The following is a 17,992-nucleotide window of genomic DNA, read 5'->3' on the forward strand; positions in this document are numbered from 1 at the left end:
TTAATGGGAGCTGGCCAGAGTTACAGTTAGCCCACATCAGAAACAGGACCTCTTGGCCCTAAGGCCAGCTCTACTGATTGATACCACGTTGCTTCTCCAGTCTTTAAAATCCTCACTAAATGTATTTATTTGGATAGATTAGTGTCCAAAAAAACAACTTGGGTAGAATTGAATCCTGGGTGCCAACAGAGACTGGGAATAGAATCATCTCAACATTCTTTTTAGCAATTGAACTCTGTGGCTCTGCAAAGATATGGAACATAGAAAAGAGACCAAAAAAACACAGTAATATATTAAAGTAAAATCTCATTTGACCACCAAAGACAAAGGAAATGTGGTTTTGAAAGCATGAAACCTAATCTTAAAATAAGTATAAACACTTATTTAATGATTTTATCTTTTAACTATTTGACAAGAGTGTGGCAATTGTTTAAAGTGATTAAAATGCATGTCTTTAAAAATTACTAATAAGGGGAAAGATCAATTCTGGCAAAATCTTACACAGCCACAGGTGCAGAGTGGGTAAATAAAAGGAAAACTAAAAAGGGTACCAACATCCAGGAAGTGAAAACCAATTTTAACAAAATATATATTCCATCAAAGCCTTCCAAAGGAGGAAACTAAAAACAAATGCAACACATTAAAAATAAAAGTAGCAGAAAATCCATGCCAACCTCCTAAAATACATACTTTAATATGTGACTTTGGAGTCAAGGCTATCTTGTAACAAATAATAGAACTCTTTTTTTCATAAACAACAAGTGATGAGGTATGGTCCTCTGCTTTGAAAAGGAGGATGGCATAGAAGGGGAAAGAGCTTCCACACCACGCAAAAATTAAAAGTAAGTTTAGGAAAAGTTTTATTGATCATCTTCACTAAAAAGGCAATGTGATACAACAGAAATAGCAAAGGACACTCAGTAAATTCAAGTTCTGGCTCTGACCCACCACAGAATTGAAGGCAAGTCACAGCCCTTCTGTTTCTCAAACTCCTCAGTAAGGCCAGGATATGAAATAGAATTCAATGGTGTCAAACTCAAACAGAAACAGATCTTTGTGAGACCATATTGACTCAGAAAACCACAAATAAACATTACCTGTGTTCCACTGTATTTGTATTTATTTTGTTAAATATTTCCTAATCACACTTTAACCTGGATCCAGTTACATTCCTGACTGACTCCTTCCATGTCAAATATGCTGTGACTCTCAAGACATGAAAATATCACCCACAGAACCAGAATCAATGAAAAGCATATATTTTTTAAATGTTTTTCAGTCTAGTTTTCATATATCAATTAACACAATCCTGTCAACATTATTAATATACAACATAATGAATAATAAAATGTTAGTGTGTCAAGAGTCCTTAGAGATCACCTAATCTAACTCCCTCATTTTACAGGCAAAATTGAAACCCAAAGGTGAGAAATAAGCAACAAAACCAATACTAAACAAAAGACCACCAGAACTCCAGCCTTCACTATGACTTGAGGACCTCATCCATTGGCAAAAGTCATGCTGAGCATATTAGCATCTTTAGGAGACTGATCTGCTAGAAGGAAACAAAGTCTCTAAGGGCACACTGAAGAAGGGGCTGGAGACTATAAGCAGAAGCAAGACAAATTGGAACAAAGGGACAAAAAACAAAGGTGGCCAGTCAAGCTATTAACTCACCAGTGAAGGTAAACTCATACCCCTTAGCCTCCAAAGCAATTATTGCCTATCAACACATCCAGAATTTATTCTAGTTTTCTGGAATAAATAAATCTCATCTTATTTCCAGTACCAAAACCAGACTCAGTATACCACAGACAATGGTTTCAGGTGCCACCCAGGCAAGTTTGCCAAGAGTTTTCATACCCACACGGTTCATACAGTAAATTATAAAAATCGCTCTTGGTCAATGACTAGCTAGGTGTTAGGCTAATAACAGCTTTTATAATAGTATCTCTCCCTGTTGGTATAAAAATTAAATCTGTTTACATTAACAAATCAGCATCAAAAATAATATGTTAAAACAGCAGGCCTGATGTATATTTGCTAAACTGAAGTTCTCTTATACTCTAGAAACCAAACAAAAAATTAAAACAAAAAACAAACCAAAAAAAAAAAAAACCACAGGGTATTTGGGGGTAACTGAATTTTTGTGATTCTCCAAAAAGGAAGAAATCTTCAGTGTTATTACCCAAGTAGGTCAGATTTGATACATAAAGAAAAACACCATTTCTTCTATACTTTAAAAATATATAAATGATAAAAAATAATCCCACCACCTCTGGGCAACACTGCTGTCAAAAGCTCTTAAGCATTAGTAGAGACAGTAGAGTGTTGTGGAAATATAGCTAGACCTAGAGTCAAGCCCTGTTTTCACACCCCGGCCCTAATATTTACTAGCTGAATTCCTTCACTCCTTTGAGCCTAAGATCTCTCATTTGCAAAACAGGGTAAATAATCTTTACATAACCTATGTCACAGAGTTATTAGGAAGGAACTTTTATAAAACTCCAAGTGATAAAAAAAATGAGCAATTATTGTACATATTTCTCAGTCTGATATTTCAGAACATGTTGCTACCTTTGTCTTCAGGATTACTAAATGAAATAGCCATCAGCATTCAATATTCAAGAGAATGATGTTATTGTAGAAAGCCTCAATGTAAGAATGATTAAACTCTTAATTTCTTATATTGGCTTTTTCATATCTAAGAGTATCATATAAGTATCTAGAAAACACAAAATTCTTCAAATATCAAAATTAAATTACAACTAATCTTAATTTGTTAATGTTCTATATACATATTTTAGAAGAAAAAGAAGATATTTGTGGAATCCTAAAGATGAAGGGGACCCTGGATATCATACATATATTCAACCTCCTCTCTTTACAGATGATAACGACAGTCCACTATTATAAAGTACTTTAAGGTTTATGATGTCCTTTCCTCACAAACTTGGAAAACAGGTAGCAGAAATATTATCTTCATCTTCAAGATAGTGAAGTAGGGCCTGAAAGGCTAAAGGAACAATTCAAAATAACACAGCTAGATAAAGGTAACCATAATATACCATCACAACTATAAAAGGGATTTTTATGAATTATGAAGTGCTAAACTATGGAATGTTTATTACTTAGAAAAAGTAATCGAGCATAGTTTAACCACTTGTTAATTAATAACTAAACTAAGTCTGTTACACTCATTAAATAAAAAGGAATATATATAAATAAATATGTTATATGTTTCTCAAAATAGTTTAAGTTAAATCACATTTAAATTCACCAAGAAATCTGAGAATTGAAAAGACACACAGTTGGCGCCACCTCCTGGAAACTTAACTGTACAATCACTGAGATTAGAAATGCAGTGCTCGAACAGCTTCAACACTGATTCCAAGAATACAAGTTCAGTTTAGAGAATCAGGGGTTTCTACCGATATGACTGGCATCTGTGAGAAACTTTGGGGGAATAATGAGTCTTCTATATACTATTTTCCTCTTAGGTGAAGCTCTCCAACTGTGATTATTACACACACATCAAGAAGAAGGGTGAAGGGGGTGTCCAGGTCTGTAATTTCATCAATGTGAGGAGATCTCTACACACTTTGGAAAGTACCAAAGCAGGCCAGCAACCTCTCTGTAACAAGTCTTGGGAGCTTCCCAAGGCAATGAGAGATTAAAGCACTTGTTCACAGTCAAACCACTAGTATGTGTCAGAAGGAGGCCTCGAACTCAGGTGTTTCTGAATCCACAACTCATCCCCCTGCATCAGAATAATGATTTCCACTATAAGACCTGGCAAATGGTCATACAGCTCTCACTTAAGGGTCTTCAGTGGAACTGACGCAGAGTGAAATGAGCAGAAGAACCAGGAGAACATTGTACACAGTACACAGTACACAACTGAAACATTGTGGGATGATCAAATGTAATCAACTTTGCTACTAAAAGCAATGCAATGATCCAGGACAAATCTCAGGGACTAATAAGAAAGAATGCTATGCACATCAAGGGAAAGAACTGGGAAAGTAGAAATCCAGAAGAAAACATATGATTTATCACTTGTTTATATGGGTTTAGGATTTGGGGTTTGGATTACTTTTTTTTAACCCTTATCTTCTGTCTTAGAATCAATGCTGTGAATTGGTTCTAAGGCAGAAGAGTGGTAAGGGCTAGGCAATGAGAGTTTAGTGACTTATCCAGGGTCACACAGCTGAGAAGTGTCTGAGGTCACATTTGAACCCAGAACCTCCTGTCTCTAGGCCTGGCTCTCAATCCACTGAGCCAGCCAGCTGCCCACTGAGGTTTTTGTTTTAAAAGATTACTCTATTACAAATACGAACAATATAGAAATCGGTTTTGAGTGATAAGACATCTCAAACCCAGTAGAATTGCTTGTCAGCCCTGGGAGCGGGGAGGGAAGAGGGGAGGGAAAGAACATGAATCATGTAACCATGGAAAAATATTTTTTAAGAAAATAAACTTATTAGCATGAAAAGGTTCTTCAGTGGGGGAGGGGGCTCTATGCCTATTTTTGGTCAATTCTAATTGTAAGGAAATTTTTCTTTCTCCCAAATTTGCCTTTACCTTTCTACACAATATGCCCAGTTCTGCCCTCTGAGGCTAGAGAACAAATGTAACATCTTCCACATGGCGCCCTTCAAACTATCAGAGAATCCTCAAGTCTTTTCTTTTCTAAATTAATTCCAATCCCTACAACTGATCCTCAAATGGACTGAATTCAAGGTGCTTTGTCATGCTGGTGGTTTACCTCTAAATATTCTCTGGCTTATCAATATCTTACCAATTAAAATGGTACCTAGTACTCAACAATAATAATGATGATAATAATACTCAACAATACTCCAGGTGTGGACTCACTACAAAGATTATAGGAAAATGATAATCTCCATAGTCCTAGTCTACCTGTGCACTTAGTTTTCTTGGTTGCTATATCATATTGATACTACCTAAGCCTGGAGCCCCTAAAGTTCCTAGATCTTTTTTGAGTAAACTGCTGTCCCACCATATCTCCAATTTGCCCTTGTGAAATTTATTGTTGGACCACAAGCATATGACTTTGCCCCTTTTAAATTTCATTTTGCTACATTTGGCCCAATGCTCTAGTCTCTCAAAATCTTTTTAAATATCAATTTTGTCCTTCTACTACTATCAACTTTGTGCCATCTAAAAATGTGGTGACCTTACAATTTATACCTTCTTCTAAATCACTGATAAAGAATACTGAACAGTAAAAAGCCAAATATGAAATACCTCCAAGAGCACTCAACTGCAGACCCCTTTCCAAGCTTCCCATTCTTAATGCCTATTCCAGGGCTGGTTATTGAGCTAGTTTTGAACCCACCCAACTGAGCTTAAGTTTCTCCATTTCTTCCCTACAAAAACCATGGGAAATTTTATTTAATGCTTTTCTAAAATCCAGGTTAAAGTCTAAAAATTTGTCTCTAGACTTAGCAGTCTAGTAACTCGATCCAAAAGAGGCATGACCTGTTCTTGATGAAATGACATTGGTTCTTTATCACCATTTCCTCTTCTAGATGTTTACTAAGCATCTCTTTTAATATTACATTCTAAATGTTATATCCCAACAAGGCCTCAATAAAAAAAATAAGGAAAACCCAGATTAGATAGAACAAGTAACTGACAAAAGCTGAGTTTGGTGTGACAAAGCACGTGACCGTACTTCAGTGAATTTCTTCAAAATCCTAATTCCCTTCTCCTTGTCAAGAGGTAGGAGAAGGGGAGGGTGGAGCACCCAGGGCAGTGTCAAGGGCTGTATGGGTTCCTGGAAGGTAGAGTTTCACACAGGGCTAAGGTATTTGACTTGCAAGAAACCCTGAGCCCTTTTCCCTTGCTGAGGAGTTCTACCTAGAACAGTACTGTAAGTGTGGGAGAATGAAAATGTCTCTGGGAAGATGAGGCTAACCAGAGAGGGGAAAAAGAACTATCTATTATTTATGAGTTCATTAGCAAGCCCTATGAATTTCTATTAGGTTAAATATGTATAAATATGTATGCATACATTTTAGAATTCTGCTAGAAATCAAAGTCAAGCTTAATGACTTGTCTTTTTTAAAATCCATTAGCTTCTCTTTCTGAAAATGGGGATGTCTGCTATTCTTTCCTGTGGTATCTCCCCCACTTTCTATGATATATCAAATAGAAATGATAGCAGCTTTTCAATGACTAATTCCTTCGGTATCAAAGGATATAGATGAGCTACAGCAGGTTAACTCCAAGTCAGCCAGTTAAGTGCTCTCATACTACCTATGTACTTTTCTTGGATATTAACTGTCTAATATCATTTGAGGCCTCTCCTTTCCAATCCAAAAATCATTCTCCTTAGAGAAAACAAATTAAGAGCTAAGCATCTCCTCCTCTCCAATGTCCTCTGAGATTGTCCTACATACCCCAAGTAGTGATTCTTTTTCCCTTCTTAGGTGCTTTTAAGTTCTCATTAGAATGTAAGTACCCCTGGCAGCTAGGTGGCTCACTGGATAGTCAGGCCTGGAGATAGGAGGTCCTGGATTCAAAGATAATCTCAGACACTTTCTAGCTGTGTGACCCAGGACAAGTCACTTAATCCCCATTGCCTAGCCCTTACACTCTTCTACCTTGGAGTCAATATTGTCTGGCACATGTTAAGCACTTAAATACTAGTCTAATGACTGTCATCTGCTCTTGCTTCCATCTTCTATAGGTACTTAATGAATGTTTTCTGAGTGACTGACCACTTTCAGCTTCTAAGAGAAATCCTATCACTTCTACCCCAGCAATCAGTTCCTTCTTGTTGGTGAGAATCAGATCCAGAAATGGATGTTCCCTCAGTTTCTCTACCTTTGATGTAGTAATGACAAATAATAAATTATTAGCTGTTCTTTTGGCAGAGAGGGCTACAAGAGAGGTCAAGCTAACTAAAACTCCCATCACTACGAGGCATGCTTTTGATTGCATGCTTTTGATTAGTAGGAGAGTCACCTACTAAGATAAATGGTTGATTTCTAAGGTCCCTTCAGCTCTGATATCTACAAGACTAAACCGTTTAGAAGAAAGTTCCTATCCAAAATTGTCGTTTATTTCTGGACCCCTTTCTACCTTTGCAGCTGAACCTTATTACAATTCCTGCCTTTTTCTATGCTCTACAGTCCTTCTGCCCTTTCCAATGCTACCCTCTGACTAAACCCACTCAGGCCCTGCTATTTCTCTAAATAGTTCTGGACCCCAGAATTAATCCCACCCTTTTCTCAGTCTTCTCTCAGATGTTGAAATTATTCATTCAAAAATTATTGATCCTGCTGTTATTGCTGGGTGATATCATAGAGAATACAATCTACTTTTCTAACCTAAAAGAATCTCTTAGAAGAGACATAATTTTCTTCTTTTTCTTTTGGGGAAGAGCACAGGGAAGAAAGTGACCTTTTTTTAAAATATGCCTATTCCTCAGTGGAGTAAAATAGGTAATCAGCAATGTTAAATATTATGAAGTACATATTACCATCTTCTTTCACACCTCAACAGTTGGCATTGTATCTCTAGAGTCAATTCTAAAGAAGTGTTCATTGGTACAGTGGACAGCAAAAAAATAAAACAAAACATAAAATCTAAATCAAGAATCTAAAAAGCTGAGGACACCTATATAATCTTGTATTTTGGAACCAAATGATTCCAGTTAAATAAAATCTTATCCATAGTACTTTAAAAACTTATAACCCTAATTTGATGTCTCAAATAAAGTATATTTCATAATACATTGATGTTAATTACCAACACAGGGAAATCCATCTGCTCCAGTCACCTGCAATAAAACAAGTGTCTAAAATCACCCAGAATAAACTCTTCCTCAAGCTCACCAGTCTCTCTCTTAATAGCTTGTTTAAATATTCTGATCATCAAGAAGTTTTTCCTTAGATTCAATTAAATTAGGATCATTTCTTTGTTCAATCCTATATGGATAAGAGGTTTCCATTCCTGAGGTCAAAGGCTTTAAACATCATGCAATCAACTTTCAATAATACACACACATTTTAAAATTAGGACACTACTCAATTACATTTGTTTGGTGACAATTGTTAAGCTATGATAAAAACTGGTAATAACATTTTACACCTATAATTTTATTTTGTTTTTGTTTTTTTGTAAAGTCTACACTACAAAATATAATTATATATTTGTCTTATTTATCATTTTGTAACAAGACAAAAAAAACAGAAAATTTGAATATACATACGAAATTCTGTTGACTATGGCATCTTCATCTTCCTGTTCATCTGCAAAAATATTTTTAAAAATATTTTAGCTTCCTTTCATTCCCTATAATAAAAGGTTCCATTTGTAATACAACATAATAATAAAGTATGAGCACAAAGAATTATTACACAAAAGTTAATTTTCAAATAAGTACTGGTCTCAAGCACAAACCTAAATTTCATATATCTATGTCAGGCAGAACCATAAGTTATCTGCTACCCAGTATAGCTGAGGAATGGCCTCTACTACAGACAATAAGGCACTGATAGAGGTAAAAGACAAAAAAGCATTTATTTAGCAGCTACTTCTAAGCACTTTATTGGCTTATTTGATTCTCACAACAACAGAAACAGAAAAATAAAGTGTAAGTGATTTGCCCAGGGTCATATATAGTAGGGATCTAATACTGGATTTGAACTCAAGTCTTTCTGACTCCAGGCCAGGGCTCTAACAACTGTAGAAAGAAATTATTTAAAGGCAGTGGGAGAGGTTAATAATTAGAGTAAAAGTCAGGAGAAGACTGAAGAAGAAACTGCTGGAGTAGATGCAAAGTGGTGGATCAGGGGCACACATAAAGAGAATGGCATTGATAAAGGGAAGGGTCACCTCATTATTGGAGATTAGAGAAAAGGAAAGGTGACTGAGATAACATTAAGCGGTTCTTAAATGAAGACAAAAAAGAAATTCATGACAAATGACCTGACTTTTCTCAGGAAAGTAAAAGGTGAGGTCCTCAGTGAAGTGAGGGGAAAGTAGGGCTGGGGGAAACATAAAGAAGAAGGGCTGGAATAGACCTTGTGGGGAGTGATACAGTGAATGAATGAGGGAGAAGTAGAAAAACTGCCTTGTGGTATTTAAGGTCCAGCAGAAGTCAGATACCATGAATTTAAGGTATATGATCATATGATTTTTCTAGATTCAGAAATCTGTGTGTGGAATGGTATGAGTAATGCTAGGCTGAAGACTGGCAAGGGGTGAACAGTACTAAATTGGTTAACTATATCAAAATTGGGAAAGGATAAAATGAAGTTTGAAAAGAAATAATGATCCAACCAAGTCCTGAAGAATAGGAGCCTGGTGGAAAGGACAGAGGCAAATAGGTTTAGAAGAGGCCAGGCAGAGAAGGAGCTGCAATGATGGTCTGCTGGTGTTCCAAAAGAGGAATAGAAGTTGTGTTTTGTTCTCTATTAAGAAAATAAAACACGTTTGATGGTGAGACTTGGACAAGGAAGAGGAAGATAATGAAGCTTTGAGGGCCAAGGATGCTGATGAGAGGAGGGCCCAGGCAGGTATACAATAGCCCCCACAATCTGAGGCTGGATGGGTGCTGAGGCAGGTAATGGGGCTCCCACAAGTCCCCTCCCAGCCTCATTTATAGCAGTGTGAGCAAAGATGCCTAGGTGAGCTATTGGAAGAAACCAGGCCTCAGCAAGAAAAAGGATAGACAAGACAATTCTTAGGAGAGCCTTTTGTGAAAGCATTGAGCACTAGAGAAATGAAATAGTTGTTATTTTACATGGGAGTTCTTTAAGGTTTTGTTACTCCTATGATGAAACAGAAACTGGGATGATCAAAGGAGCTTCTTCACAGGAGCCAATTGATGCCTAAAACAGCCTAGTTGCAGCATTTTATTTATTACCAGCAAACTGACTTTGATCTTCGGGTCTTCAAAGTGTTATTTAAACTTACAAGGACCACAGAGCTTTCCATTCAGCTCGGTACAAGAAAAGACCACAGAATGATGAGAGCCACACTGGGACATTAATAAGGAGCACCGAGGATGACTTTCTTCCCACCTGCCATGTTAAGGAGGAAGAGAACCCGTTATTATCTGTACTTCACAAATGAGGAAACTAAGGCTCAGAGATGTTGTGAGAGTTGTTGAAGGGGAGAGAGCAGTGGACTCAATCAGTGAATATCTAGAGGGCACTGGAGAACCCAGGCTCACTCTAGATAGTATGTTCCCCCAGGGGACAAACTCCTTAAAAGGAAATCAAGAAGGCCCGAAGTCAAATTTTAGCAGTGACACTAAGCAGGGAACCAAGTGTAAATCACATAACTTTGCTGGATGCCAGCTTCTTTAGTGGCAAAATGGAATAGAACTGGTTGTACCCATGCAGCGGGGCACAGAAGAGAACCAAACCAGCAAGACACAGATTCAAGTCCCACCTAAGATACATCCTGACTTTGTGACCCTCACCAGGCAGCTCACTTAACCTGTCAAGGCAACTCTCTTAAGACTGTAAATGATAGAAAAGGGGTGGATCTGCTTTGGTAAAAGGGTTTCCTCATTTAGGAGTTCTCAATGCCAGTAAAATCACAGGTCCAGTCTCTACTCCTGCCACCTATCTGTTAATGTTCTTGTTATGCTCAAATGGGATAGAATAGGTAGGCTACTTACCACACTTTAAACTGACATGTAAAAAAATATTATTTATTATTATCAATGTATTATTACATTGAAAGTATAAAAACATGGTCCCTAACTTCAAAGGCCTCATAAGCCTGTTGTGAAAATGATATATATGTAGGAAAAGGGAGAATAATTCATAACTGCAATAAAGTATATAATCAAGCACTAAATTCTGTGACATAAAACAGTTCCCAACTTTTGAGTAGTGGAATTATTAAAAAGGCACTAAGAATTCTATACATATTTTAACCTGTATACAGATTACCATTTTTCAAATAGATAGATGCTATTATAACTAATAAAATGCAAATTCATTTAAAAGTATTAGTAGATTCATAGTAGCTTCTTGACATTACTTTCTCAATCAGCATCCATTATTAGTATTACCATCACATAGATTTCACAAAATATTTTGCATTAAACTGACATCCTCATATTTAAAAAGTTTGGAAACCACTGACTATTATTGCTTTAGTTCTTGAGAGAGAGGAATCCTATTACTCCTGGTAGCTGTCAGGAAAGATGCTTCACAAAAGAAACAGAATAATCTTTTAGCCTTAAAAGGACACTTGGAATTCAGACATGCAAAGAAAAGAATAGGACTGAAACCAAGGCCACTGTCAGCCACAGAAAGCCCTTTTGCAGGTATATCAGAGATGGCTGGTATTCTACTGCACACTCACTATACCACAGGTATGGCAGAAAAAAAGGAGAAGCAAAACCATCTAATTTCACAGGGCTATGAGGGCCTTCCTTGCATAATGATTGACTAGAAGCCTCAGGGCTCTATTTAACAATCTATTAAAAATGAGTAATGGATTTCCATTATAAATGTGCTTAATACACCAGAATACTTAAGTATAAAAATATATTTAGTATGTCGTGCTTCCTAGTCATTGGGCCCCAGAATGAAAAATTGAGTTAAAGCATTTCTACCTACCTGACTTCCTCTTGTATCTTGTGATGATGAAGTAGGAAACAATGTAGAGAACAGCAAACAGAAGAAAGCATATCTGAAAAAAGAGTTGAACTGATCAACAATCTGGCACATAAATCTCCAAAGTAATCCAAACAAGAAGAGTTGCTCAAAAACAACTTCAAATGGTTAAAAGTATTTAGGTAAAAAATGAGTTAATTATAAGGGCAGCTAAAAGGAGCAGTGGAGGGAGGCCAGGAGTCAGGAAGACTCATCTTCCTAAGTTCAATTCTGGACTCAGACACTGAGTAGCTGTGTGACCTGGGCAAGTTGCTTTAATTTGCTTGCCTCAGTTTCCTCATCTATAAAATGAGCTTGAAAAGGAAATGGTAAAACCATTCCAGGATCCTCGCCAAGAGAAACCCAGACAGGGTCATGAAGAGTCAGACCAGACTGAAAAATGATACAACAGAGGTAAATTATTGGAAATTGTTATCTTTGAAAAAAGCACAGTTTTTGTGGTGACAAAAACTTAGAAGTAAAGTGAAGAATCAAGTGTCTGAACAAACTGTGGTATTTGAACATAATAGAATGTCGTGAAAATAATCAATGTAAGGAACTGAGAAAATCTATGAATTGATTAGTCAAGCAAGCAGAAACAGAATACACACAATAACAGTAATGTAAATAAGAACACCAAAAAGAAGCCAAAACTGAATGATCATAATAATCAATATCCCAGAGTATATTTTGGTGAAAAAGTAATGGTTTATGAGAGTTAAAATTTTGCATACATTATCAAACTTGGTCACTATTTTTACTTTTGCTTTTTCTTCATTACAAGAAGAAAGGTATATTTGGAAATGTTCAAACATTTTGTTTAATCATATCTGTTTCTTTGTGATCCCATTGCAGGTTTTCTTGGCAAAGAGACTGAAGTGGTTTGCTTCCTTCCTAGCTCATTTTGCAAATGAAGAAACTGAGGCAAACAGGGTTAAGTGACTTGCCCAGGGTGACCCAACTAGTGTTTTAAGTCCAGATTTTAACTTAGGAAGATGAGTCTGCCTGACCCCAGGACCTGGCACTAAATCCACTATACCATATAACTGCCCTATAGGAATTAATGACCTATAATGAAAGGTGAGATCACTTCTTACTGTCTGTGAGAGTTTACATAGCATAATAATATCCAATACCACGTTCCCACATACATTTCTTCCCTCTCCTTAAATGGGTGTCCTTTTGGATCCAGTTACCTATCAAAGTAACTTGTATAAGCAATAAAGTATGCTAGCAAGTCTGATTGACACTAGTCTCACTAGGTGAACTTCTAGGCTGCTAGTTCATATTAAGAAAAACATAACTTAAATCTCATTCTTGATTTAAAAAAACTAATTTAATTTAAATATATGCCACACACCACCTAAAATTTTTATATAAATTTGACTAATAAATATAAGCAATTTAGTCTTTTGTGTATTATATTCTCAAAGTATCCATCAATAATGAACAACAGAAATGGCAATGGCTCTTCTCTATGGTGCATCTCTGTCTGTCTCTCAAAAACATTCTTTCTCAAAAATCTCTCAAAATGGGAGGAGGGAGGGAGGGAGGGAGGGAGGGAGGGAGGAGGGAGGGAGGGAGGGAGGAAGAAAGGAGGGAGGGAGGGAGGGAGGGAGGGAAGGAAACATTTCTAAACTCATTCACAACTCCATAATGTTAAATGGCAGTCCCTGCTGTAAGTCTAAGATAATACTTGTCTCATCCATCAAGGACCCAGGATCATTGACTATTTAATAATCATCATTTCAATTACTCATCTTCTCCCTAGATGTAACTATTTTATATGCCATTAAAAGTAATTATTTGCATAATTCTACAGTTTTACCTCCCACCCAGAAAATTGGCATAGTATCAAAACAAGGGACTAGTTGATGATACCATTGAAAGATGATCATACCAATGGTATTGTTTGAGCTGTGAATTGGTCCAATCATTCCAGAAAATAATATGGAATTAAGGTGTCTAAAATAACCATGTCCTTTGACCCAGAGATCCTATTGACCCATATTCACCAAAGAGATCAAACAGAAATTTCTCACATGTAGCATGTTTTTAAGGAACAGAGAACTAGAAACAAGAAGATGCCCATTGAACAGAAAATAGCTAAAAGAACTGGGTATAAGAAATGATGGATATGAAAATTAAGAAGCATAAAACATATGAATTGATGCAAAGTAAGCAGAACTACAGTAGTACTTATCCTTCTGATAGAAAACAACATGCACAACAACAGTAGAAATAGGAAAAATAAAAACAACAAAACTCTGAATGCTGTTTAACTATAATGAACATGCTTAGCCCTGAAAAAGAGAAGAGAAAATAAATCTATTTCTCTCCCATATTTGTAGAGATAGTGAATGATGAATGTAGAACATTACATTACTGTCAGACTTGGTTGATGTATTGATGAGTTTTAGTGAATTGGTTTTTCTTTCCTATTTTAAAATTTTTTTTATAAGAAGGGATGGCTTTTGAACATGGAAGGTACATCCTTGGAAATGAAAGTTATATAAAACAAAAGATATAAATAATTATTTTAAATTTTAAAGTGATTATTTTCTCCTTCAACTTATGTTAATCAATATCACTGACTCAATATAAATATCTAATTAGAGAATTCATAAGAGGATCAAACATTTTTTTAATTTTCTTGATGTATAAGAATTTGATAACTAGTCATGTCATCTTCTGAAAGATGCTTTCCCTTTTAACTACAAACCATAAGATTCTGTAGATAGGCTAAAACCAACTTTAATTCTTCCTGTCTGAGAGAAGAATAAGTAGCCAGTTTCAGTTTCTCTCTCTCTCTCAAAAAAAAAAAAAAACCCTTACTTTCTGTCTTAGTATCAATACTAATTAAATGACTTGCTCAGGGTCACAGCTGGGAAGTGTCTGAGGTCAAATTCAAACCCAGGTCCTCTACACACAAGGCATGACTTTCTATCCACTGTGCTACCTATCTGCCTCTAGCATCTCTCTTAATTTGATACCAACCACCAAAATGGGAAGAAAATAAAAGAGAATGGAGTTTGTCCTCTATATTGTCTTTTTATTTAGATGACTGTACTGACTGTATTGATCATTGAACAGGTTTCAAAGTAGGGTCAAAGTAAGAGAGGTTTATATTTTTAATAGATCTCAGTGAGAGATATCCTCTATTTGTCTATCTAGAACAGGAGTCCCCAAACTACAGCCCACGAGCCACATGTGGTCCCCTGAGGCCATTTATCCAGCCCCCATCGCACTTCCAGAAGGGGCACTTCTTTCATTGGTGGTCAATGAGAGGAGCACAGGATGCCAATGTATCCTGTGCCACTGGAGTACTGTATGTGGTGGCACCACAAAGCACGGCATTGCTCACATAAAGTACTACTTCCAGTGACAAAATCCTTTGCGTGGCACCTTAGAACAAGATGCCACACAAAGAATTATGTGGCTGCACAATGGAAGACATCAGTATGGTGCGCAGAGATCTGTGGCAGGGGATTCCGCACTGTGTATACTGCTGCCCAGTATTCTGGTGGCAGTGATGGGCCTGTGCAAGGTGTGACAGGCCCATCACAGCCAGCGCTGCAGCCTCCGCTATCCCAAACAGCAAGTATACAGTGTCACAGGCCCAGCACCACCTCCAGTACTGAATACAGGCATCGGAGAGCAGTGATCTGGCCTGTGACATCAACAGTAGACTTCAACTGTGAGAAGCCAACCATTGCCACTGGGTGTTTTATAAGACACCCCCTGTTTTGGGGGGGTCAAATTAATATAAGACAGTGTCTTATTTTTGGGGAAACACAGTAGTACAATGGCCTCCATACTTCCCTAGATGCCCATATAATAGGGACCATTATGTTGTGCATCTGGGGGACTGTGGTTGCCATTGTACTATTGGGGGAAGTGAGGCATGTGTTTTTCATATTACGGTCTATAATTACAGATCCATAAATATGGACTGCAAGAGGACACACACTAGTGTTGTGCCTTCTTGATTCCTGAATGACTTCCCAGATCCTAGTGAGGTTTGCACAGGGTAGTGTGAACTAGAAAGGTGGTGGAGGAACTGGCTCTGTAATCGTGCTGGTTCCCACACCACACCAATGTGAGCCTGAGGTAAAAGTGGAGTTCCACCAATATGGCCACGGGTGAGGCGGAAATGATGTGGACTGGGAAGGCTGCATTGATGGGCAGTACAGTCTGTATGCCTCTGTGTAGGCGAAATTATTGTTGGTATATTGTTTTTGTAGAGCTACATCTATGTGTGTGTGTGTGTGTGTGTGTGTGTGTGTGTGTGTGTGTGTGTGTGTATTTTACTAATAGCATTTTGGAATCCCTAGGAAACAATGATGTCAAGAAAGAGAAAAATTGACTTGGGAGTGTAGAATGTTCAAAGAACAGTGGACTTATGATTACTTTTTCATGCAGTACAAGGAAAGAACTGTGTGTTTGATATGCCAGAATATAGTGTCTGTGTTCAAAGAATACAATTTGCATCGACACTATCAAACTCTATACATAAAGATAAATATGATTGTTTGGTTGGAGATGTGAGAAAAGATAAAATATTAAAACTGAAAAATGCGTTGACAACTCAGCAAAATACTTTTGTGAAGCAGAATCAGCTAAGTATTTCATCACTGCAAGCAATTTTTCAACTTGCCAAGCTAATAGCGTGCATTGGCAGACCATTCATGGAGGGAAATTTTGTTAAAGAGTGCCTTCTTTCTGTTGCCAAAGAGACGTGTCCAGAAAAGGCAGGCTTATTTAGTACAGTTAGTCTTTCAGAATCTACAATTATAATCTTTCAGGATCTACAATTACACAAAGGATTGAAGAAATGGGAGACAACTTGCATCAGCATTTAAAAAACTCTGCAAGAAAACTTTCCTATTTTTCCTTGGCACTTGAGAGCAATGATGTTCATGATTCTGCACAACTTCTAATTTTTATTCATGGGACCAATGACAATTTCGAAGACACAGAAGAGCTTGCTGCACTGCAAAGCATCAAAGGAACAACTACAGGAGAGGATATCTATGAAAAGGTTTCCAAAACTGTGAAGGATTTGGAGCTGGACTGGGCTAAACCACCCAGTGTGACAACTGATGATGCTCCTAGCATGGTGGAGTCTAAGAAAGGAGTAATTGCTCGCATTAACCAAGAGATGGACAAATGTAACCATTCTCATCCCATAGCCATACACTGCCTCATCCACCAATAAGCACTACTATGTAGTGTGTCACTGTTATGTGACACACTGAAGTGTGACTGTTATGAAAATTGTGGTATCTTGGGTTAACTTTATTAGAGCTAATGCACTAAACCACAGACAATTTCAGGAATTTCTGTCTGAGCTAAATGTTGCCTATGAAGATGTTCTTTACCACACAGAAGTCTGTTGGCTGAGTCGAGGGAGAGTTTTGAGACATTTCTATGGCTTACTTCCACAGATTACAGCTTTTATGCTTTCAAAAAACAAAGAAGTACCAGAGCTCAATGATGCAGAATAGAAATGGCACCTCGCCTTTCTGACAGATGTAACAGAGCTACTCAACAGTTTCAATGTGCCACTTCAAGGAAAAGGGAAGCTCATCTGTGCTATGCAATCACATGTGAAAGCATTTGAAGTAAAATTAGGCCTCCTTATCAAACAAGCGAAGGAGGAAAATTTCTGCCACTTCCCTCTCCTTAAACTCAAAATCTGTTAGCAGAAAACCCTTGATTGCATTCCCAAAAGAAACATGTGTGGATTCACTGGAAAGTTGCAAAAGGAGTTCCGATTCAGATTTAAAGAGTTTCATCTCCATGAATAGGACATACAGCTTTTCCATAACCCATTTTCTATTGACATTGAAAATGTGGATACAATTTACCAAATGGAACTGGCTGAACTGCAGAATTGTGACTCTCTGAAAGACACATTCAAGTCAAGCAGCTTGCCTAATTTCTATGCATCTCTCTCCTCTGAGACATATCCTAATCTCAGGAACCATGAATTCAAAATGGCAACCATCTTTGGCAGCACTTATGTCTGTGAATAGACTTTTTCCAGAATGAAACATCTGAAATATCCAACCAGATCTAGACTAACTGATGCACATTTGCATCAGTTGTTACGACTAGCAGTGACAAATAGGGAACCGGACATTGACCGTCTCATTAGCCAAAAGCAGGCCCATAGTTCCCATTGAAATACTGGTCAGTTTGTTGATTTAAATTTACTTGTTCTTTATTTTAAATATTGCATTTGTTCCCGTTTTGTTTTGTTTTTTCACTTTAAAATAAGATATGTGCAGTGTGCATAGGGATTTGTTCATAGTTTTTTTTAGTCTGGCCCTCCA

The 17,992-nt window shown here is 37.2% G+C and overlaps 1 protein-coding gene across 3 annotated transcripts in view; it reads right to left on the reverse strand.

Moving 5' to 3' along the window:
• LMBR1 (limb development membrane protein 1) overlaps positions 1–17,992 on the reverse strand; it is a 208,867-nt gene that overhangs the window by 154,838 nt on the left and 36,037 nt on the right. For 2 of the 3 annotated variants that reach the window (XM_001364700.4, XM_056799968.1), the window contains 2 exons: positions 11,619–11,691; positions 8,246–8,285 (listed from right to left, as the gene is read on the reverse strand). The exons of the other annotated variant lie outside the window; for it this stretch is intronic. In XM_001364700.4, the coding sequence (XP_001364737.1) occupies positions 8,246–8,285; positions 11,619–11,691 (113 nt within the window). Of the gene's footprint in view, positions 1–8,245; positions 8,286–11,618; positions 11,692–17,992 lie in introns of those variants that run through there. 3 annotated transcript variants of the gene reach the window in all.

This window comes from Monodelphis domestica, chromosome 5, assembly GCF_027887165.1.
Source record: "Monodelphis domestica isolate mMonDom1 chromosome 5, mMonDom1.pri, whole genome shotgun sequence".
NCBI classification, from domain to species: domain Eukaryota; kingdom Metazoa; phylum Chordata; class Mammalia; order Didelphimorphia; family Didelphidae; genus Monodelphis; species Monodelphis domestica.